The sequence below is a fragment of the Zootoca vivipara genome, chromosome 5 (assembly GCF_965207765.1).
Source record: "Zootoca vivipara chromosome 5, rZooViv2.hap1.1, whole genome shotgun sequence".
Taxonomy (NCBI): Eukaryota; Metazoa; Chordata; class Lepidosauria; order Squamata; family Lacertidae; genus Zootoca; species Zootoca vivipara.
This window is the reverse complement of record NC_142588.1, coordinates 52,132,257-52,155,318: the sequence shown is the minus strand read 5'-3', so window position 1 is coordinate 52,155,318 and position 23,062 is coordinate 52,132,257. Positions and strand designations below refer to the sequence as shown.

Below are 23,062 nucleotides of genomic sequence, written 5' to 3'. Positions count from 1 at the left end.
GCAGCCTGTTTTTATTCTCTTAACTATGGTGAAGAGATTGGTTTGGCAGAATCTGGGATATAGCTCTCTCTGAGCATCTCACATATCAAAGAAAAGTAACTAGGAAAGAATCTAAATCAGATATTTTAAAAGCTATTTGGTGTGTATGTACACACACACACACACACACACACACACACACACAGTACATCAATACAACAGAGACGGTACATAGATCCCCAATGATCCAACTCAGTTTTTGGAGAGGATATATTTTAGAAGATTAGGATAAAGTAATTTTCCGATGCCTTGAAAAGTGTTTGAAGATGCAACACATGAATTAATGTAGGGTATTATTTTCCCTTTTCTTCCCCTTCCTCTTATCCAATTCTAGTTTTCCTCCCCCCACCACACCCCAGTTATATCACTATGTTTAATGTTGTTTGCATTTTGTTCTCATTTAAAAAATTTAAAAAGTTTGTGTTTAGAACAAGAGAGATTGGAAACATTATGTCAGTACTTGACCAGTTTATTTAATTGTTGTAATATCAGACCAAAGAGTTTTGGAAGGATTACAACGGAGAAATAAATGCCTCTAAAACACATTCTGCAGCCATGTCCATTTTAATAGGTATGTGGTTCACTATATTCATGTTTAAATGAGCAAAGCTGAATATTAATTTAGAGACAAAGGCCATGATTTAGAGTGTCACATGCACATGAGTTTCTCACGGATGGCTGAGGCAGATGAAGCTCTGAAAGTGCAGGAAACACTTCACTCTTTCATACCTGGAAAGAAGTAAGATCCTAGCTCTGTACAGGCATTATTCTGTGTTTTAACACTGCATAGGGGGTTGTGCACACCAGCCCCATCTTCAATGTCTGTGCTGCATGTTCTGGTGAGACCCATGCCACCCACAAACTTCTCATGTTTCACAAGAAGGTTTGAAGGAGGGCAGGAGGGCTCACAGAATGCTCAGCTGAATGTGCTTAAAAGCCTGCTTGTGACCGGGAACCCTGATAACACTGGGATTCTGATTGTGGGGAAAACCAGGTTTAGAAAACCCAAACTGACCTTTATGCTCAACACGGGAGTGGGAAGCCATGGCCGGGAAGGGGGGGGGGAGCTATAGTGTGCAATCCCCCCCCCCCGGCTTACACAATACCTAAAAAGGCCTCTGATTCCAACAGCTTGCAAGTTATGCATATTTACCATGACAATCTTAATTATGATTAAGGGTTATATCTGCACCATGTTTAATGCTAACTGGAATTTGAAGGAGGTCTGCAAACCCTGGTTAAGAGGGAACCTGATTCTCATTAACTAGGTTGAAACTGATAAATATAGCCCCTTGTCATGGTTAAGGTTATCTGAAATGTTTTGGGGAATTCATACATGACAAAGGAGGAGCTGGGACAAAAAGCACACCATCTCATGGTTAGCTCCAGGTTTCTTAAGCATGGTTCAATGTGGTTCAGGTGGTTCTTCAGCAAAACCATGACAGAGTTCCATAGCTCAACAATGACCTATAGCTTCAGGATGAACTTGAAGAACATCAGCTGAACTCAAAGGCCAGTCTGCACCCACTGATAAGGACCTATAAAGCTCTGACAACAGTCAACTTAGTCTGTACAATGTGCCATTGGAGAAGCTGCTGAACTCGTGCATCCTCCTTTCTCCCATCTGCCATCGTCAGAACTCCTATCTTAGGTTATGTCACCTGCCTCTAGCCCTTTGTGTTCTGGTCTGCCTGAACCAGAGCCAAAACACAAACTAGATCTGCCCAATCCTGCATTGAGCTAAATTAAATTGTACCCAAATAATAGTAACACTATGCACGAATTTTAATGCAAGAATGTTGTTCTCTTATAAAGACTGTTTGTAAACAGATCACTGAATGAAAGGGGGAAAGTGGTATTTTATTTTTAACTGAGGTCAGTGAGATAAAATGCATAGATATTCTTCTGTCAGCAGTCTGCTAAGAATAAGCTGCACTAACAGTGTTACTGGAGGGCTTACAATTGGAATAACACATGCATGAAAGATTAAGCTGCATAGATTATTTTATTACAGTTAGCTTAAGCACCTATTAAATACTTCTGACAAGCAAAGGTTAATGGGAGCCACACTGTGACAAGTACCAGATTTGAAACATCATGGATAAATAAGAGGCCACTCTCTGAAGCTGAAGCTAACCACTTGCCATGAGCTGACAATTCCAGGAAACCCCGTCCAAACTGTTTGCTTGGTGTCGTCTTCTCTGCAAACATGATTGGCTGGTCTTTCCAGGTTAACTGTGAAATGTAACATTACATAGCAGATGTGATTGTGGTAGTATTCAAGAATGCTCATGTAAAATAACTAAGAAAACAAAAGAAAATAAGAGGACTTCAGACAGGGCTATGTTAAATCCTTATGGGGACTGCTGTTTGTAGTAGGTTTTACTGCCACCCCTACATGTAGTTCTCTTGGGCAGAAACCAAGTCGCTTCTGTATTTCATACAATTCACCAGTACTAAATGTAAAGCAGAAATTGGAGCTGCTCTCCAGGACGTTACAATCTTGCTGGCCCTGTGAAGTTCTTGTGAGTACCAGGTTCCCTAGATGCTGAGTGCCAACCCAACAGTCCCACTACAGGTTTTGGCTTTGCAAACAGAGCCTTGGAAGCATGGCATGAAATCTCCTATCTACTATGTGAATGCCAATCAGGAACTGAGACTGACAGGCCCTGACATGTGCCAGTGATGTCATCAGTGCTTGGAATTAAACAGATTGATTTAACAAAGTTTCCTAAATTAGTTAAAGAAATCTCTGAACTACGCCTGAAAGTATTTCCCGTAATTGGCAGGTGAACTGAAGGTGAATTAAATTCATTTTGGTGTAGAACGCTGAACAATTTCTAGTTCATCTTCAAATTCATTCTCCCTTGATGTACAGCCTTAAGTCACTTCCAACTTGATTATTTTACACTTCACCACAGCAGCTTGCAACATTCTGAATGTAGAGGAAAATTACTGAGGACCAATTGGAATAACTTGAACTGTGAAATCAACATGAAGGAACTACTTCATTTTGTATATGAAAGATCATGAACTGGAACTAGTTCCTTTTTGGACATGTTATTAAACTTGGATCACTCCCTGGTGGCGAGCAAGTTCCATCTCCAGCCAAAGAGATGGATAGCACAAAGCAGAAAGTGTGGCCTCAAATCAACACTTCTACAACAGCCACCCCTGAACTTTGTGAATGCTTCTCTGCTATCGCCGAACAAGCACTGGCATTGAAGCAAGGTAGAGCTACATCAAAGAGGCAACCTACAACACAGCTATGTCCTCTTTTAGCAAAAAAGGACAGCAGACTGGTTTGAGGCCAGCATTAAGGGCATAGAGATTGTTATTGTTGCAAACAACGAGGCTCCTGTGAACTAGAAGTGTGCACCCTGCAAGAAGATGTTTGCTGCACTGAGAAAGCCACACCTACATAGCTACTATTCTAGGACAGAGTGTCAGATTTGGGAAACTGGGGAGTGCATAAGGAAAATGGGAGTAGGAGTTAAACCCTCTTCCTACTGCTGTAGGGTCCAGATTGTTAGGTTCCAAGGCTGTGAATTTTAAGAGCTTAAAGAGATGGAAATGCAATTAACAAATTTCACATCTAGGTTGAGCGCCTTAAGTCACCTGATTTATTGTGCAATAGGATCATACCTTTGCCGTAAGATGGTATTTGCAGATGAAAGGTGCCTGGCTAGCATAGCCAAACACTATGCTGTCCTTCCGCTTGACCACAGAACTTAGAGCATATTCTAGTTCATACCCACGGATCTGAATGACACTTTCTTTCAATTGCCCTCTTTCATTGATACACTCATCATTTTCTGCAGAAAAACAAAGGATTCATAGTGGGATGGGGAAGAGAGAAAGATGTTACTTCCATATCAGTAGTTATCTCTCGCTAAAAAATAATAATGTAAAAAGCACACGATAACTGTTAAGTACATAGATCAGGCTCTCAATATAATGTGTAGAATATCTGTACAAAGGACTCATCCACACTTCTGTTTTCCCCTGCGGAAACCCTGTTTACTGCTGAATTGAAGCAAACATCAATCAGGCTTTCTCTGGATTGATGTTTGCTTCAATTTAACACTAAAAGGCTGGTTTTCTAGGGGAAAGTGGCAGGACAATGGATAAACCACTCAGACCCGTGCCTAGAAAGCATGGGAGAAACAGCTGGGACACATGTTTTCTTGGCACTTGACAAGCGGAAGTGTAGACAAGCTCAAACTGTGCATCCTCACACTTCTCCCTATAAATGAGACAATATGGAGATAAGAAGCAAAGGCGTTCTCCATTTTCTTGCTTTTCGTTCCTGGTTCCACTATGCTAGATTCCCTTCATTCTCTGTGATTACCCTACAGAGAAAGAATTTATATATATTAACGGACAAGCAGTACCTGCAACGAAATGTTGCAGAGTGGGTTAGAGTACTCCTGCTTAGCCACGTCCCTTCCTAGGATGTTCCATCCCATTCCATTCCCACCCTCCCAACTCCAGTTTTCTGTTCCCGCCTCCAGTTAGCCAGCATTTCATGATCACAGAATATTGCAAGTCCTGTTCCCCCTCCCCTCTTTGCTTGTACTGCTGTGAACCTTGGGGTTCTCATTAGTCTGCTAATCTCCCCCCCCCCCGGTGTGTAGATGGTCCATTTTGGCAAGGAAGGGCTCCATACCTGGAGAATGGGTTTGCAGTTAGCATATGTGATTTTTAAAAATGACTAATACAGGGCACAACAATAGCAGAACTTCACACAATATTTCAATCTTACCCAGAATAATCTTTGAAGGAAGATTAAATATCTCCACTCGTGCCCTTTTGATCTCCGGTGGACAAAGGAGTACAACCACTTCAGTTGAATCCTTGTCTACATCATAGACTGAAGTTATATCAAGAATCTCACTGGTCATTGCTAAAGTGAAGAGAAATCAGTATTTAAAGCAAGGTAGAGAATCATAATGATATATTCCTTCTATTGGTGTATAATATATTAGGAGCCCTGGGAAGGTAACACCAAGTAAAGTTTCTGGGGAGTGTCATCTTCTTTAAAAATGCTCAGGAAATAATATCTGTTACCATTTGCAGATATTGCAGCTAGCATATGCAGGCAACAAATATCCATGAATTTTGAACGTACTGTATTACCTACGTATCCAAGGACTTGAAATGATTCCATGGGCAGAGCATTTAAAATAAAGATATATCCATTTGTTGTTGATGTTATGAGAAACCGACCACTTTGTTCATAGCTAGAGAGGGAAAAGGAACAAATATAGTACATCAAAAATTATTTATTAACTATTTATTTCACTAAAAGTATACATCACTTGATTGTTAAAAAAAACCTCAAAGCTGTTTACAAAAGATAAAACAGTAAATCAAGAAACAATATAACCCTACTTTAAAACATACATAAGTTAAAATACTAAAACATACTAAAGTTACTCCAATTTTCTAAGCATCTGAGAAGGTGTGTATAAACACAAAAGCTTTTAGCAGGCACCCGAAATAGTACAGTGAAGGTGCCTGCTTGATCTCAATAAGCAGGGAGTTCCAGAGGATAGGGGCTGCCATACATAATTAAGTATTGTTTTTGTCTTGAAATATGGCAACTGATATGGGAGCTTCTAGGTGACCTATTTATTGAGCATCAATACCAATTTCTTTGCAGGAGATTGGAAAACGTTGGTTATTTAATAAGCAGCCATGTTGAATTGTTTTCGGGGAGGATAGATGATGTTGCATCAAAGCAAGTGCTATCCCACAATTTTCAATGAGTTTTTCTGTCACTTTGCTTATCGCAAAAAAGTCTGCTCTTTGATGAAAGTGGGTTTGTTATGCAAGGCCTCCCAATAAACTACAACTGAGCGATCTGAACCGGCCCCTGCAAAAAAAAAAACCTGCTCGTGGTTGAGCCCAGTCTTTTTTGCTCTGCTTTCTTAATATACTTACTGCAAAAATTGAATACGATTCTCAGAAATGGCAACTCGGTGAACTACCCTAGGTGTTTCAATGGTAGTAAGATCTATAAAGTAAAGCTGGCCCTTTTTAGCTCCCACTGTGACACATGAACATGAAAGGCTACAGGCCATTGCAGTGACCTATGGAAAGAACAAATGACAGTGAATTTCACCGTGACAGGGTCTTGAAAAACATTTTATGGTGATGACAAGGATTCTTAGTTTTTCAAGTGTAAGTTACCTTTTATAGGGTTTCGAAAAAGAATCCTACCAATCACGCATGGATCATTATTAGGCCATACTTAGTTAACATAATTCTTCGCTAGGGAATCTCAGAGCGAGAATTCCCTCGTCCGTCCGGAATGGCTGCCAAGCGGAAATCCTCCAGAAATATTTTTTTAAATTCCATAGAAGTTCAAAAGCATGCTTTGTAAAATAGCAAACAGTGAATCCATATATATAATATCATATTCTTCTTCATTTTTCTCATTAAGCACCATCAGAGTACTCTTGGTTTTTCTATTCCAAAAGCCCTATTGGATAAACTGTTTTACTAGGAAAAATAATATTGGTCTCTCTCAAAACTCTAGCTCTCTGCTGGACCAAATGTATTGCTGGCTTGAATAAGACAACAGATAAAATGCCACATTAATTACAAACTCAAATTCTGTTTGTGCATACCAAGGTATGTAGAGATAGCTTGCTGACAAAAGCACCATCTTCCAACTGCCAAACATGTACCTCTCCTGATTCTGCTACAGACTACAATATAAGAGGAAAAAACACTGTAAGCAACAATTGAAAATAAATCAGTTCGGTGACTTGACAAACTAGCTATGCACACCAGTGTGCTCTGAATTTGCACTGAATAAGTTTACTTTAGTTTACTTAAGAGTCAACAGACGCAATGGCAGCAATTCTGTATGCTGGATCCAACTTTGAAAGCAAAAGCAAGTTTGCGAGTGAGAAATTCAGAGCTCCCCACCAGGCTCCTGGGATACCTCCCAGCAGCACTACACTCTAGGCACTTTGATCCTATCTGGGACTCTGAAACCTGAAGCTGATGTTACCCTGGCTCTGAAGAGGGGGAAAGTATTTAGCAAGAGGGGCTAGAAGGTGTTACGCCATAGGAGGAAAGAGGGTTCAGATCCTTGCCTCATGCAACCCATTTGCTTTTAATATCAGATCCTAAACCCCATTTCTATGTTTCTAGAGCGGTTCCAAATTTAAACACAAAGATGTTTAAAAAGGTTTTTTCACCAGGACACTATTATAGACAAAACAAAACAGAGTTCTTAGAGAAAATAAGTTGGCAATCTACTGACATGCAAGCTAACACACCTTGTGACTGAGGGCTACGTGTGGCTACACTATTTCCAGATTTTAGTGATCTCCTTACAGTGGTACCTTGGGTTACAAACACTTTGGGTTACAAATGCTTCAGGTTACAGACTCCGGTAACCTGGAAGTAGTACGTCGGATTAAGAAATTTACTTCAGGATAGGAACAGAAATCGCGTGGCAGTGGCAGCGGGAGGCCCCATTAGCTATAGTGGTACCTCAGGTTATGAACAGTTTCAGGTTAATAATAATAATAATTTATTATTTATACCCCGCCCATCTGGCCGGGTTCTCCCAGCCACTCTGGGCGGCTTCCAACAAAACAGAAATTCTAAAATACAGAAATCCATCAAACATTAAAATACAGAAATCCATCAAACATTAAAAGCTTCCCTAAACAGGGCTGCCTTGAGATGCCTTCTAAAGGTCTGGTAATTGTTGATCTCTTTGACCTCTAGTGGGAGGGCATTCCACAGGGTGGGTGCCACTACCGAGAAGGCCCTCTGCCTGGTTCCCTGTAACTTGGCTTCTCGTAGTGAGGGAACCGCCAGAAGGCCCTCGGAGCTGGACCTCAGTGTCCGGGCAGAACGATGGGGGTGGAGACGCTCCTTCAGGTATACTGGACCAAGGCCGTTTAGGGCTTTAAAGGTCAACACCAACACTTTGAATTGTGCTCGGAAACGTACTGGGAGCCAATGTAGGTTAAGAATGGACCTCCGAAACTAATTAAGTTCTTAACCAGAGGTACCACTGTATTTGTTTACCAGGCAGATATGTAACAATGGGCATTCATTTTGCATTCATCCTGATTTGCTTGTAGCACATTTATATGGCTTCCCGTTAGTAATTCATTTGTCCCGCCATTTTTAATGCATTTCCCCATTACTCGCTAAACCATGAGGCCAGTTTCTTTTGATTTGCTGTGCTAGGAAGGCATAACCCTTTAGTTGAACTGCACAAACCTAACGTTCTCTCTAGTATGCACTTGAATCCCTCTCACAAAACTGTGACAGTCTAGAAGCACCGATTTCAAAAGGGAGTCATGTGAGATTAACTATTAAGAGGCCTGACATCTAAAGGTGGTGCTTAAACTACCTACCACTGCAAAGGGATACAACAACTTTGCACCAAGAGTTTCAGTGTGAAGAGAGTTGGCAGACTTCAACTCCCATCATCCCTGACCACTTGCCATGCTGTCTGGGAATGACAGGAATTGGAGTCCAGCAAGGTCTGGAGAGCACAACCCTGCCTACTCCTATGTTTGGCTTACTAGTGAAATGCCTCATCCTCTTCCTTCTCTAGCAGCAGGACTAAAGCAAGACTCATTAGCACAGCTTCCACTGCATGGCTTATGTGCATTGAAATAAAAATGCCAGTTAGTTACAGTGGAACCTTGGTTCTCGAATGGCTTAGTTGATGAACAAATTGGCTCCCAAACACCAAAAACCCAGAAGTGTTCCCATTTTCGAACGTTTTTCGGAAGCCGAATGTCCGATGCGGCTGTCGGCTATTGTTTCCGGGGCACCTGCGGCAATTGCAAGCTGCACCTTGGTTTTCGAATGTTTCAGGAGTCAAGCAGACTTCCGGAACGGATTAAGTTCGACAACCAAGGTTCCACTGTATTTGTTTGTTACAGGTGGTGACCATTTTGTGCGGGGGGCTTGTTCCCAGCCCCCACGTACATTTGGCAGAGCACGCATAAGCCCACCCTGCCCCATTACACCCCCATTCCGCCCTCTTCTGGGTCCAAAAGGACCCATGCATTGGTGATCACATGTCAATTGGACAAGCCAAAAATGGTCACCGCCTGTATTTAGTTTTTATTTATAGCCTGCCTTATCCAACTGCTTACAGTGCTTTGTAAAATTAATAAGATAAAAACGTCAAAGTAGAACTATCAATATGGAAATAGGTTTTCGGATCTCATTTGGAATCTTGAATTGTAATAGCCTTCACAAGATGATGGTGCAGCCTTTTCCCAACTGGGTGGCCTCTAGCTATTTTAGAGCACAATTCCTATAGCTAAGGGAAGTTGTAGTCCAAAACATCTGGAGGACTGCAAGCTGGCAAAGGTTGTGACAGTGCATTAAAAAATGCTGGTTTCTCTCTTCTGTTATTTGGAAAATAAGAGTTCCTTACCACACAGTGCTTGTTTCCTGGAACAAGAAACCCAGCTCCTACAAAATGGCTTACACTGGAATCCACTATCTCGATAATGTCTTCATTATCATTAGGATTAAAAGCGAAGAGTGATCCCTGTTAAGTGGATATGATAATCTATTATGAGGACAGAAAAAGCATATCCTAAATTTTTTGAGAAAAATGCACCTATCTTTCTCAATTTTCTTTTTTAGAAGTTGAGAAGTATATTTGAACTCAAATTGACAAACATCAGGTTATATGATTCAATTATTTTATGTGTTTTCATAAAGGACTGAAAAACTGGCTGTCACACTAACACCATGCAATTTCATTGACATCTGACTACTTTTTTGATCCTGATTTACTGCTAATATGGCAGAGCACAGTAAGGAAATGCTGGTAGCTATTTTCTCAGAAGAAGAAAGATAGGAGGTGTAAAGTGCCCAGACTCTGAGATCTTTTTAAACAGCCCTTCTCCAGATGTCCCTGCCAGGTGAAGTGTAGTGGGTGGCTATTAAAGGAAGGGACTTTTCCGTGGTGGACTGCCAATATGGTTGTGGAATTCTCAGCCCAGAGAGGCTCAGTGGGTGCCCATGATGTTATATTCTCAGTGCCAGGTAAAGCCATCTTACCTTTCCAGGGCTTTAATACAGAGTGGCTAACCTGAGCGTCACATTGAGGATTTGCCATCCTTCCAGGGGCCAAATGCCATGTGGATGTGACCAAAGTGGGCATAACCAACACATAACCCATATATTAATTCCTACAAAGCACATGTATACACAGACAGACACACACACCCCGCCCATACCATAGATACACACACACTCACTCAGTGGGGGAACAATATATTAGCAGACAAGCACAGATACATTCAAGCAGGCAGAGAAAGATATAAAGAGGTGGGCATATAAGCAAGCAGGCATGCACACATATTCAGGCAAGCAGAGACACACATATACACACTCCACCATGGGTTCCCCCCCAGCCTTTTTGCTCCCAATTACAGAGTTGTGGTAAGTGGTTAAAAGTTTATTTTAGATATATGAATTAATCTTCTGAATTTCATACCTCAATCCTCATTTGCATGTTAAGGCAAATATTAAAATCAGATGCAAAATCAGTATCCAGCACTATTTGATTATTTCCTACATTAGCTGCACTTCTGTTGACTATGATAGACCCCACATTGTACTGATTATGAGCTCACTTTTTAAAATATCCCAATGTAAGGCAGCAACTTTGCCTTTCACAATATACCTTTTCTGTTTCTACTAATAAGTAATAGTAGTCAGGGGAGAAGATAAGATTTGTTATGGGCTCTTCCACTTCCAGACAGTCCTCCATCTGAAAACTGTTGCCTTTGAATTTGTATAAACGCACAACGCCATCCTAGGCAAAAACAGACACAAATCTTAAAAAGCATAATTAGCAAGACAGCATAGCAACCAGCTAGGTGGAATTAAATAGGGACAGTGTTTTCCCGATCCTGTGTTTTCCAATCCTGTTTTCCTAATTATTATCTAAATAATACCCTCCCAACACACTATTAGTGAAAATGTACATGCATTTGCCCCTTATGGGATGGGAAAACAGCAAATTAGAGAGGGGCAATTTAAATTGGGATCATGGTGCAGGGAGAAAGATTAAGCTCTTCCCTGTCAGTGCTCTAGCTCCAACCAAATTTGTTTGCCATCCTGTGGCTACTTAAAAAAGAAGGAAGTAATAATAATTAAGAGGTATTGGCCCGAATATAAGACACACCGACAAATAACCCGCACCTTTAAAATTCAAGGTTTATTCGCGGGTGCAGCACACCTCCCAGCACTACCGACTCCCGGCACTACCTCCCCAAGCTGACGTTGAGGGAGGCTTGGGAGCGGTGGGTGGGCTGCGCACTCCCAGACTGCCCCCAGGGGGGGCACTGCTTTGCGGGCGGCCTCCGGCCTCCCCCCTCCTTACGGCAGGTCACGCACCACTGCCCCACGCTCCCGGGCTGCTCTCTGGAGCGGGGAGCCATGCTGCTTTGCCGGCGGCCTCCCTCTTCTTTCTGGCGCCTGGGCGGGTAGCGTGCCACTGCCCAGCGCTCCTGGGCTGCTTCCTGGTGGTGATGGTGGGTAAGCCGTGCAGTAAGGTGGCAAATATAAGCTGCATTTCAAGTTTTCATGGCCCGAATTTGAGAAAAAAGTGTGGCTTTATATTCGGGCCAATACTCAGTCACCATCTCCAATGCCTTCTATCTAGGTATACGCAACAAGTTTCTGTGTTTATATTTGGTGCAACTCCCAGGATGGCATATTATGGCAGTGGGTGGGGAATTAGCAGAAGGGTGTGGCTGATGCCTGTGAGCCAGTGTAGCATAGCAACTAAGTGACTGAGCTACAGATCAAAGTCCCCATGAGCTTACTATGTGACCTTAGGCAAGTCTCTCTCTCTCTCTCTCTCTCTCTCTCTCTCTCTCTCTCTCTCTCTCTCTCTCTCTCTCTCTCTCATCCTATCACAAATCCTTTGCTCTGGAATGCACATTTTTTCTTGCAGAAATAGCTATTTTTAGAGCTCAAAACAGGTCAGGACTAGGGGGGGGATGGGGGCTTTCACACCCTGACCCTCAATGTTGTTCCAGTCTGAATCCAGCCTGCACACCTGCAATTAGCATAGGACTAAAGCTAACATTGGAGTTTGGCTGGCTGGCACTCACAATGAGGCTACAGTCCTCTACCAAATGGTGCCTTACATACATTTCCAGCTGCATAGAGTCCATCTTTATGAAGTGCCATGGCAAGCAGTCTGACATTCTGAGCTTCCTTCCTTTCTTCAGCTACAAAAATAATTAATAAAATAAAAGAGATTTTTAAAATTTAAAATCTAATCTCCAAAGGCAGTACTGCCATTCAGTACTGTGGAATAATAAGGAACAGGGAAGGAGGGATTTTTCGTCTGTTTCAGTTTTATAAGTCCATTCCAACCCATTTCTGCACCATTCTAAGGTTTTGTTTTAAGAACAATAATACAGTTTTTGGCTCAAAAAATGTATCAAAGGGCACATAAAATGTGTATCAAAACATCTGAAGAAGCACAAAACCCCAAGCCTAACAGCAATCTGAGCTGCATATTAGTCTGGGAAGTGCGGATCAGGCACTGATTCATTTACATATACAGACCTAACAAAATTCCCACGAGTCAAAAATTGTATTTAATGCCAGGATACAGCCTCACAGGCTTATTTATTTCCTTGTAGAGTGTGTCACTTTGTTGAAACAAGGATCACCACAAGTAAAGGATCCTGGACCATCACAAAATGAACCATGGTTATGTCATAGAGGCCATGAACCTTCTATAGCCACTTGGGTTTGCACTTTTTGAAAATTTGCACTGCCACATTTTTCCATAGAGAAATATGTTTAGGATTCCAAGGGCCTGGTCTGCCACAAAGGGATTATGGGCAATAATGAGCCCATAGTAGAAAGCATGGCTGTGACCTTCTTTTTGCAACTGGGGGTGAAGGCCTGAATTAAGAAGATAAACAGAAGGAGGGCTGAAGCTTCTGCTCCCTTCAAAATAAAGCCAAAAATGCAGTTTCGCTTTATCAAGAAACAACTTTAAAAAGTAAAAGTTAACAGAGGGAGCAAAAATGATTTAATCAAAAGTGATAATGAACCTCCCCTGTCACACACCTGCCTGAAACCCTTCAGGATTTGGCCCCTTTGTGATTATTCAGCTTTATTCCTACTATTTTAATCCCTATTGTCCTTCTTAGAACACAAAGCATAACACAAAACCAAATGAGCAATGGGAGCATCAAAAGGGTCTAGTTCTTCCATCAGCATTCCCAATCCTCCAAAAACTATCTACCACCCCTCTTTTCTGATAAAAGTGTGGCAAACACCCATGTTATGGTGTAATCCTTGCTATGGTGTAATGCTTGTTTGTATGCACATATGCTCTCTTTATTACACAGAGTGAGAGAACCTCTCCTTCTTACAGTACTATTCTTCAGTATACCTATTTTTCAGTGTACAATATTTAGTACAGTACTTTGATAATGGATTATCATTCATAAAACTTTTGGAGGAGGAATTTGCATCTGGACAGTTCATTTTTGTTGCCATCCAATTCTACTGCTGACACTGGAGAGTTTTCTGATGAAGTCACCAAATAAAACACCACCCCCTCATTTCAAATATACCACTACTCTGATTAGCTGTTTCCTACCAGACAGAAACATACAATCCCCTTTGCAGATGCTTCCTGCAAAGTCAATTAGCATTAAAAAGTAAATACCTTCTGCTTTCGTACTCTGCGATACCGATCGAAAAGTTGCCCGTTTTTTTGCTGGAAAGGAAACAAGGCTATGTCAGTTGCGGCCTACACAATGTATTGACAAGTGTGTTGGAGGACCAGACATGATATAGTTTAAAAGAAACAAAAGCTTCTCATTACACCAACCTGCTTGTAGATTTTTATAATGTAGTAGCACCTACTGTAGTTTGGGGTTTGGTTTGGGAACTGCATACCTTCATTTTAAGTTGTAATGTGTGGTCTAGGCATATGGGCAATTGGCGATGTTTTGGCTTTTCTTCTATTCAGTTTTGAAGATGGAAAGCATTTATGTGCTCTCAGAAGAAATGTTTGCATTGTAATAATGTCCACAGCAGAATGAAATAACTATTGGGGTGGTTTAACATGTGATGACATTAATTAAAAATAATAAATATGAAGATGAGGAGAGTTCAATGTGGCAGAATATTGGGAGCACTGGTCAAATAGTTTTAAGACCACCAAGTATGAAGCTAGTGGATTCAATTTGTCAATATAAATTTACTGCATTTCAGTGGCCATATGAGACCCACACCATTCCAATCGAAGATGGCTTCCATATTTTTAGAGCATGAATTGTATGATAGAGTCTAAGTTCACAGCTACATTCAAAGGTCCACTCTTAAAACAGTCACCATTTAGAAGAAGAAATGGGATTTTTGTCTTTGGCACTAACATACTAATTTATACTGTAATAGTAGTTACAGTGTGGCTCAATTCTTGAGGGGTGCAGGCTCCTGGAGCAGAGATTGCTGCCGTTCTGCTCTTCCTTCAGTCCTGCTGCTGCTATGGTGCTGCGAGACTAAGACATGGTTTGTCTTGTCATATTGCCTGAATCCAAGCATAAGCCATGTCTCCTCCAGACAAACACAAGCTGTAAATGAAGAAAAAACCTTGGTTACAGCTCATGGTTTGTCTGTAGCCAGACACTTCAAGAACCCAGACTGGGATGGCACATTCAGCCAAACCAGTGTTTAACTCACAGCAGCCACAGCAGCACAATGACTGAAGAAGGAGCAAAGGGGCCATTATCTCTTCTTCGGTACCTTGTACACATGCGAAGTTGTTATTTGGCTTAGCAGTACCAGATCAGCGTGTGTAACCAGTGAATTGTCCGGGTACAGGTGCAGATGAAAAAGAATCACATGTAGTCTAAAACATGGGGAGGCAGTTGTCCCTCTTGTTCTTTGAAAGGGACCCTGGTCATCCTAATGAATCAGAAGAGGCTGGGGACAATCTTTGACTTGAAATTGCACTAACCTTTCGCATCTGCGGAAAGCTTTTGATGGATAACTGTAGCCTTGAATGTGTCTGCACCAATTTTCAAACAATGTCCTTCTTCACAGCCCATATACAGATCAGAGATTTGAGTCCAGCAGTGGGCAGTAGGGTGAACATAAGGTTGAATGTCATCTTTAGGCTTCAATTTTTTAAAAAAACACGTTTCAGTTACTAAAACAAATAGTACTAAAAAAAAAGAAATTACTCATTCAGTGCTGACTGGCATTGATTGCAGTTATCTACCTTTCACAGGGAAAATTGTTCAGTGTATTGTGACAAGTTGTGCTGTCCTATATTAATGATATTGCAATAGATACCTGTATATTGATTACAAGTAGTTATATCCATAGCAGAACTTACCTTAAATGTTTCTGCTTCATCCCCTACCAAGCCAGCAATGGCTGAATTGGGCAGAATAGGGCCAAAGTAAGGATCATTGTACGTGGGATGGGAGAAGAAGCTGTTTTGCTCATGTACTAAATTTCCATCTTCAGCAGGAAGCGTAACTGACCTGAAGCAATGAGAAAAATGGCACAGAAGAAGCATATTTGGAAAATTCAAGTGGGACTGCAACTGTTGAAGTCATGCTCCCAGGATACCCCATTCAGCTTTTTCTTCTCCACCTCCAACAGCAATCTGTAGTCACTGAGCATGCTTAGTTCTCATTAGGCTGTTTCAAGTTTCTTAAGACTCCTTTATTTCCCCCCCCCCATATTTTTTTGTACTTCTGGGTTTTCCCCCAAGCCTGCTGAAACTTCCCTCATATAGCTAGATGGTACAGCTTTGGCAACATAGGATATATTTATTGCTGTCCTGAAATGCAGCAAGGCCATTTCTCCCAGCTGCAATTCAAGCTGCATTTGCATGATGTTGTTCACATTAGAGAGGGGGCAGAGATGTTTTCACCTGACACACATGACCTTTCTGGTTTCCCCACCCCTGCAGGCCCCCTGGAACTCCTACTCATTAAGCTGTCATCTGTTCTTGCACACTCATCTACATCTGTGGAGCGGCTGTTACGGTATGTGCTCCACATTTCTGCTTACTCCACATCCAGTTTTCTAATCAGACTGAAGCTGATTTAAGGAATTTTTTTTAAAAAAAATCATACAGCAGTATTTGTCAAGAAACTACAAGACTAATATGCGGCGGCAGAGGGATCCTGCGGCCTCCGTACAGAGCTCGAGCGATGCCTTGCGTGCTCTGTCTGTACAGCACCCGCACCCGCAGGTGGTTTGCCAACGGCGCCGCTCGAGCGCCGTATGGATGGTGGCAGAGGGTGCAGCCGCGAGCAGAGGATCCTCCGCATGTGGCTGGGGTGGCATGATGGTGGCAGGGCGAGCCCCCCACGGGGTGCCTTCTTGTCACCCCTCAAAGATGGTACCCGGGGTGCTCTGTCCCCCCGCCCCCCACTTCCTCCGCCACTGCTAATATGGACTGTGGCTTATGTCATGTGAATGCGGCTTCAAAAACGAGCAGTGGGAGCACATTGGGAGCGCATTAAGCATAATGTGAACATATGCCTGAGGACTGGCACTCAATCTAAAACATCACTATTAAAGTCCAGGGGCACCGTCTGAAGGCACATGAAGCTGCCACCTTGTGGAAGCAAAGTGAGTCTGGGTCAGGTGAGTGCTTGGATCGGTGACCGTCTGGGAACCACATGTACACTGTGTTGGGTTCCATGATGGAAGACTGGGAAAGTGGGGGCAGGATATAAATGTAAGAAAACAAATAGAAAATGAGTTGGAAAATTTCCTTTTAAAGACAAGGAACCACGAGGGCTACTCCATACAGTATTTCTAAAATACCTTTTTCTAAAATGCAAAGGACAGAACATTTTATTTTGCCCAAGAGACGTGGACTAGGCACCTGATATACATAGCAACTCTTTAATCTGTAGACCCTCACATGAAATCATGCTTTACCATTTATCAGCTGCAAAAATGCTCTTTACCTAGCACAAAAATTAATCTCAGTGTAAAATAAAAGTAACATTTGAAACATCTCTTTCTAAAAACCTTACTTTGACTTCAAAATGTGCTCTTCATTATTGCGCTCAATGGTCCAAAGTGTAACAGAAGTCCCATTATATAAACACAACTGGTGCCAGCTCATGGGGTTGAAACTCATTGCGGTCACTTCTACTCCCATCTGTGATTGACTGCACAAAACAACTTTTTTGTTCCAGTCCCTAATCAAAAATGAAAGAAAGCAAAAATATTAATTTTATTATTCTGAATTTTTTTGGTAAATTTATATTCGGCATCTCTATAACCGAAAACATAAAATCACACCATAAAACAAGCTCTAAATAATACAGTCTAAAACTAAAATAAAAATCAGATAGAATGCCAGCAAAAGAGGATTACAGTGGTACCTCTAGTTACAAACTTAATTCGTTCCGGAGGTCCGTTCTTAACCTGAAACTGTTCTTAACTAGAGGCGTGCTTTTGCTAATGGGGCCTCTTGCTGCCGCCGGCACACGGTTTCCATTCTCATCCTGGGGCAAAGTTCTCAACTCGAGGTAACTCTTCCAGGTTAGCGGAGTTTGTAACCTGAGGCGTTTTAACCTGAGACGTTTGTAACTCGAGGTACCACTGTAATTGAAAGCAATTAACAGTGCAATTATATGCATGTCTATTAGGAAGTACAGTGGTACCTTGGTTCTCGAACAGCTTGGCTCCCAAACAAATTGACTCCCGAACTCCGCAAACCTGGAAGTAAGTGTTCCGGTTTGCAAACGTTTTTCAGAAGTCAAACTTTCGATGCGGCTTCCGCTTGAGTGCAGGAAGATCCTGCAGTCAATCAGATGCCACGCCTTGGTTTTTGAACGGTTTTGGGAGCCAAACGGACTCCCAGAACAGATTAAGTTCAAGAAACAAGGTACCACTGTAAGTCCCAATGAGTTCAAGGGGGCTTGCTCCCAAATAAGTAGGGATAGAATTGTAACCTAAAATGACAAGAAAGTGTCTAACCAATCCCCCTAACTTGTGCACAGTGAATTTAACTTGTGGTTTTCAGGCAAAAGCGTGGTCACTTGAACAAAGTGTTTTGAAAGTCAGAGAGTACTTTTTAAGGCCATAGGCTCACTGCCTGCACCTCTGTTTGCATGAATGGATTTGCATGGGGGTTCCATTCCAAGGCACCACACATGTCAGCGGGACATGTATAAGTCCATGCTGCCCCCTTGAGGTGCCAAAAATGGCACACATGTCAACAGTTGTGCATGTGCCAATCACGTGCAAATGGTGAGTTGCCTGTATTATGCAAAAATGAAGACATTCCTATTTTTGACTTAGGTGTCTAATTAGCTACAGACAGCAAGGGATCTATTAGTAAGTAATATGAATTATTAAGTAGCTAATACTATGATAATATAATATAATATAATATAATATAATACAATACAATATAAACAATCTATCCCACTCTTACCATATTGTAAGGGAAAAGTCTGGGAGTGAGGAGTAACTGGCCAGGTAAGGACCCGTGTAACTGAATGCAAGCAAGGTGTAGTCCAGGCTGGCTTGCCCTGAAACATAAAATAGCATGGATTTAGTCTCTGCAGCTTCATGCTGTTGTGCTATTTCCTATCATACCATATACCATATCATATAGGGCTTTGTCTTGCCAACATAGGAGGAAGTTTATTTTTCTTTCACTAGAGTGTTATAGTAAACATTATGTACAAATCTGTACAACCCTGGTGGTTTTGTTTACCAAGTGTTAAAAGTGTTAAAAGCTAGTCAAGCCAAGATAGCTTTCTGTTGTGATGGGGATTAAGAGGCTGGTGTGAGACACCAAAAGGGTGGGGTGGGGGCCCTCTTTCAACTTACAGATATTGAGAAGGACAAAGCTAGAGTGGAGTGTAGAGTTTTGGGTTGCAATGTAAGCTAGAATAAAGGCAGCAAGCTGGAGAAAGAGTCAGAGCATGGTGTTTGATTTCTGTTAGAATTGAAGGCTACAGCTATGGGAGACACAAGATCATTTCGGGGTGCTGTGAATCCCTCCATCGTAGGCTCAATCAAGTAGTATATACAGTACGTGTAAATAAACCACATATCATAAAGACACCAGAAAGACAGGCACATCCCTGGAATCTCACCCCGCTCAGAGATGGGGGGGCATGAAACAATATGAATTATTTGAACTCTTCTAGCACTTACCGTATTGAAAGTATTTACTGCAGGTGTAGAATCTCTAGAACAGGTGTCCCCAAACTTCGGCCCTCCAGATGTTTTGGACTACAATTCCCGTCTTCCCTGACCACTGGTCCTGCTAGCTAGGAATCGTGGGAGTTGTAGGCCAAAACATCTGGAGGGCCGCAGTTTGGGGATGCCTGCTCTAGAACAATATTATTTTTTATCAATCTGCAATGGTCAGGTTGCATTTGTTCCCCCTCTCTTTAATCAAATGTAACTGGTCTCCAATCCCCTTCTCAACTTGCTCCATTTTTAATGAAATTATACATCACAAAACTAGTCTCTGCAGATCTCATATTGAGTAGATTCGTGGGCTTTTTGTATTTTATCTTGATCCCACTGCATGAATATCATGCAATAACATTCCAAGGTCTCTTTTACCCAGCCTTTCTTTCTTTTAGAGGCTTGCATGGAATAAGCTTTTCATGGGGCTTTAAAAACATTAATGTTTTTAAAGCCCCGTGAAAAGCTTATTCTATGCAAGCTCAAGATCTGCACAATTTCTAAGGAATAAGGCAACACACAAATGTAAATATTCACATGCTACTTAGTTGATCTCTGAACATTTTAATACTATAAAATTATAAGCATCAAGTATCTTATCATAACAGTATGAGTATAATTTGCTACCACAATATGTCGTGGTAGTCTTCAAGTGGGATGAGAATGAGACAAATTCGTGGAAGATATCAATTGCTACTAGTCATATGACCTACAGGTTCCCATGCTATTGCACTCATGTCCAGCTTGTGGACTTCTCAGAGACATATCAATGGCCATTGTAATAAGAGAATGCTGGATTGTATAGAGCAGGGATCAGCAAGGTTTATCTTAACTGGGCCGGATCGGTCCTGTGGAGATCTCTCTGTGGACCGGATTGTGTGCGCGCCCACAATTTTTGGCGTCTGCGGGCCTGTGGTTTTTGGCGTCTGCGCTCACGCAGATGCGGTTTCCGATGCCATGGAAGCGAGTCGCCATGCTGCACTGCGCCGGTTTAGTGCCACACACAAGCGGGCGGCTCGGTTCGGGGGCGGCTCATGGCCCAGTCAAACGACCTCCGTGGGCCGCTTCCGGCCAATGGGCCTCAGGTTGCTGACCCCTGCTATAGACTTTTGGCCTGATCTAGCACAACTCTTATGCCCTCCCCACACTAAATTCCTAAAAAAACATTTCAAGATGGTTTCGATTAACCATCAGACCCACCTTTTAATTTGGCCTGTCTCTTTAGACCTGGATAACTGTGGATGTGAATCACAGGTTTCAGCTGCCTGTCTGAATAAGCAACGACATTCTGCTGTGGGTTCACTGCAAAAGCTTCTACCTTTCCACTGTGACACCGCAAGATGGATCTCTCCAGTGTTTCAATGTTAATAAATATTATGTAATTGCCACAAGGATAGCAGACAGTTCTTTTGGTGACAAAGCCAACATTCCTGTTGGGGAATCCTTGTACCCATCTTGAAGGGGTGGAGAAAGAAAGAAAGAAAGTTAGGATTATATGACATTTTAAAAGAAACAAGAGTTTTGTTTTTTGCAAAGTGGATAATGAGGCAAAAAACAAAGTTTCCACTGAGGAAAACCACTGTTGTTTGTGTTCACTAATTACATACACAACCTGCAACTAGAAAACAGATTTGAAAAAGATGTAACAGCACTTCCCCTCAGTTTAAATTGAATGAATGCAAATATAATTTATTTATGGTTCACCTACTGCAAACAAAAAGCTGCAGAATGGAAAATGCATAACAATATTGAAAGTGAAGAAAAACAGAAAGCAGTAATAGATTGTACGATATTTAGAAATTTTGCAACTTAATTAGTAACTAAAAAAAAATAACCCCCCCTCCAATAAGAACATAAAGACAGACTCTGAAAATAGTACTGGAAAGGACTGTGAAATGGGGTGTATCAGAGTTTATCTAAAGCTTCACTTTAAAAGAACATGGGACACAGAAACCACCTCTTTGTTATTACACTGGCAATATCTTGTTATTTACAGGAGTGTTGTTATATCTGCCTTCATTCATTATATTGAATGAATGACAAGACAGATAGCTGGAATTACTTGGGACTTCAATAGATTTATTTGCTGTGTTAGCACCATCATAAAGAAGAATGAAAAGCAGATTATATACAGGGTTGAGGGAATAAAACCAGACTTCCTTTGTCGTTATCAATAGGCTAGGTAAAGGTAAAGGGGCCCCTGACCATCAGGTCCAGTCGTGTCCGACTCTGGGGTTGTGGCGCTCATCTCGCTCTATAGGCCAAGGGAGCCAGCATTTGTCCGCAGACAGCTTCCGGGTCTTGTGGCCAGCATGACAAAGCTGCTTCTGGAAAACCAGAGCAGCGCACGGAAACGCCGTTTACCTTCCCACCGGAGCGGTCCCTATTTATCTACTTGCACTTTGATGTGCTTTCAAACTGCTAGGTGGGCAGGAGCTGGGACCGAGCAACGGGAGCTCACCGCTGACCTTCTGATCAGCAAGCCCTAGACTCTGTGGTTTAACCCACAGCGCCACCTGGGTCCCATCAATAGGCTACTAACATTTAAAAACCACAGCATATATTTTTACCTCTTAATTCAGATTGGTGTGTCCCCCCCAAGGTCTAGCTAGCTTTCCTGTACCTACATTCCTGAAGAAAGGGACGTTAATGATATGAAACCCAGAGTACTGATTCAAACTGAGGCACAAAGAAGTGTGAGCCACCCTGGGGGAAATAAAGGCTTCGGGAAGGTGGGTGGGAAGCTTTGGAAGACAAGCTACGAGAGGGAAGGACGGGGTCTTACAGAGCAAATCCTCTGCATTATCGTCCGTTTAGGCATCAGCCCCACTGAGCTCAGCAGAACTCTCTTCCAAATAATCGTGCATAGCGGCCTTCGCCAAGGTGGCGCCCGCAGACGCTTTGCACTACAACTCCCATCAGCCCCAGCCGGCGCGTGCGGTCCAAAGCGTGTGGCGTGCGTCACCTTAGCGAAGGCGGCCGTACGCAGAGGGAGGGGTTTTTTTGGACACAAGAAACACCAGGCAAGTCTTCCCCCCGCTCGCTCCCCTTCGCACCTCACTTCGAGTTCAGCTCTGTGACCGGAGCCTGGGCGGCGGCCGCCCAACTTCCCACCGTCCATGGTACCCGCGAGAGAGCTGTCCGGAGCAGTTTGTACCCGTCTCCTAGCAACACCAGGCAGCTCCTACCATTGGCTAAGATGGGCTTTCCGTTCCTGACCCGCCCCGCCCCGCTTGGCGTTTCAGTTCTCGTGTTCCGAGCATGACTGACTCCTTCCGCGCGCGGGGAAGGCGGGATTATTTCCAGAGCCAACCTCTGAGAAGCCTCTTCGCTGGATGACGTAGCGCTCTCTCTCTCTCTCTCTGTCTTCCTGCCCCTCATGCTATGGGGGACCTATGGAGGTCGGCTCCCACGTTGTGGAATTTACTGCCCAGGAAACATGCATGAGATGAGACGACGAAACCAGGAACACTTTTTTAAAATAAATTATTTTCATCTTTAAAATATTCAGGCTGCCCTCGATCTATACACAACTGAGAATCAGTCCTGTCGAAACTTAAGTGGGACTGACTGACCTCTGAGTAAACATGTCTAGCTCTAATCGCGTTTTATTCAAATTGTGTTTATTGTTATGCTAGTGTAATCAAACGACAATAAAAATGACAAATGTTCGGGTGCTTAAACAACAACAACAACACTGGGGGCATTTTCACAAGTGATGCTAATAATGTCTTTTAGTTTGGAATTTTAAACTTCTGAATGTTCTAACATTGAATAGATA

At 42.4% G+C, this 23,062-nt stretch overlaps 1 protein-coding gene across 3 annotated transcripts in view; it reads right to left on the bottom strand.

The window, feature by feature from the left end:
• CFAP43 (cilia and flagella associated protein 43) overlaps positions 1 to 22,536 on the bottom strand; it is a 52,957-nt gene extending 30,421 nt beyond the window's left edge. Inside the window, exons 1-16 of one of the 3 annotated variants that reach the window (XM_060274723.2) lie at positions 22,338 to 22,536; positions 20,482 to 20,735; positions 18,512 to 18,608; positions 17,100 to 17,267; positions 15,434 to 15,584; positions 15,053 to 15,212; positions 13,757 to 13,807; positions 12,214 to 12,293; positions 10,736 to 10,867; positions 9,473 to 9,589; positions 6,675 to 6,755; positions 5,986 to 6,134; positions 5,179 to 5,282; positions 4,805 to 4,945; positions 3,685 to 3,854; positions 2,122 to 2,274 (exon numbers count right to left, since the gene is read on the bottom strand). In XM_060274723.2, coding sequence (XP_060130706.2) covers positions 2,122 to 2,274; positions 3,685 to 3,854; positions 4,805 to 4,945; positions 5,179 to 5,282; positions 5,986 to 6,134; positions 6,675 to 6,755; positions 9,473 to 9,589; positions 10,736 to 10,867; positions 12,214 to 12,293; positions 13,757 to 13,807; positions 15,053 to 15,212; positions 15,434 to 15,584; positions 17,100 to 17,267; positions 18,512 to 18,608; positions 20,482 to 20,735; positions 22,338 to 22,402 — 2,073 coding nt within the window. In that variant the 5' untranslated portion in view covers positions 22,403 to 22,536. The remainder of the gene's footprint in view (positions 1 to 2,121; positions 2,275 to 3,684; positions 3,855 to 4,804; positions 4,946 to 5,178; positions 5,283 to 5,985; positions 6,135 to 6,674; positions 6,756 to 9,472; positions 9,590 to 10,735; positions 10,868 to 12,213; positions 12,294 to 13,756; positions 13,808 to 15,052; positions 15,213 to 15,433; positions 15,585 to 17,099; positions 17,268 to 18,511; positions 18,609 to 20,481; positions 20,736 to 22,337) is intronic. The other 2 variants (XM_088670640.1, XM_035134003.3) reach the window with 2 other exon arrangements.
• Positions 22,537 to 23,062: the final 526 nt, after the last annotated feature.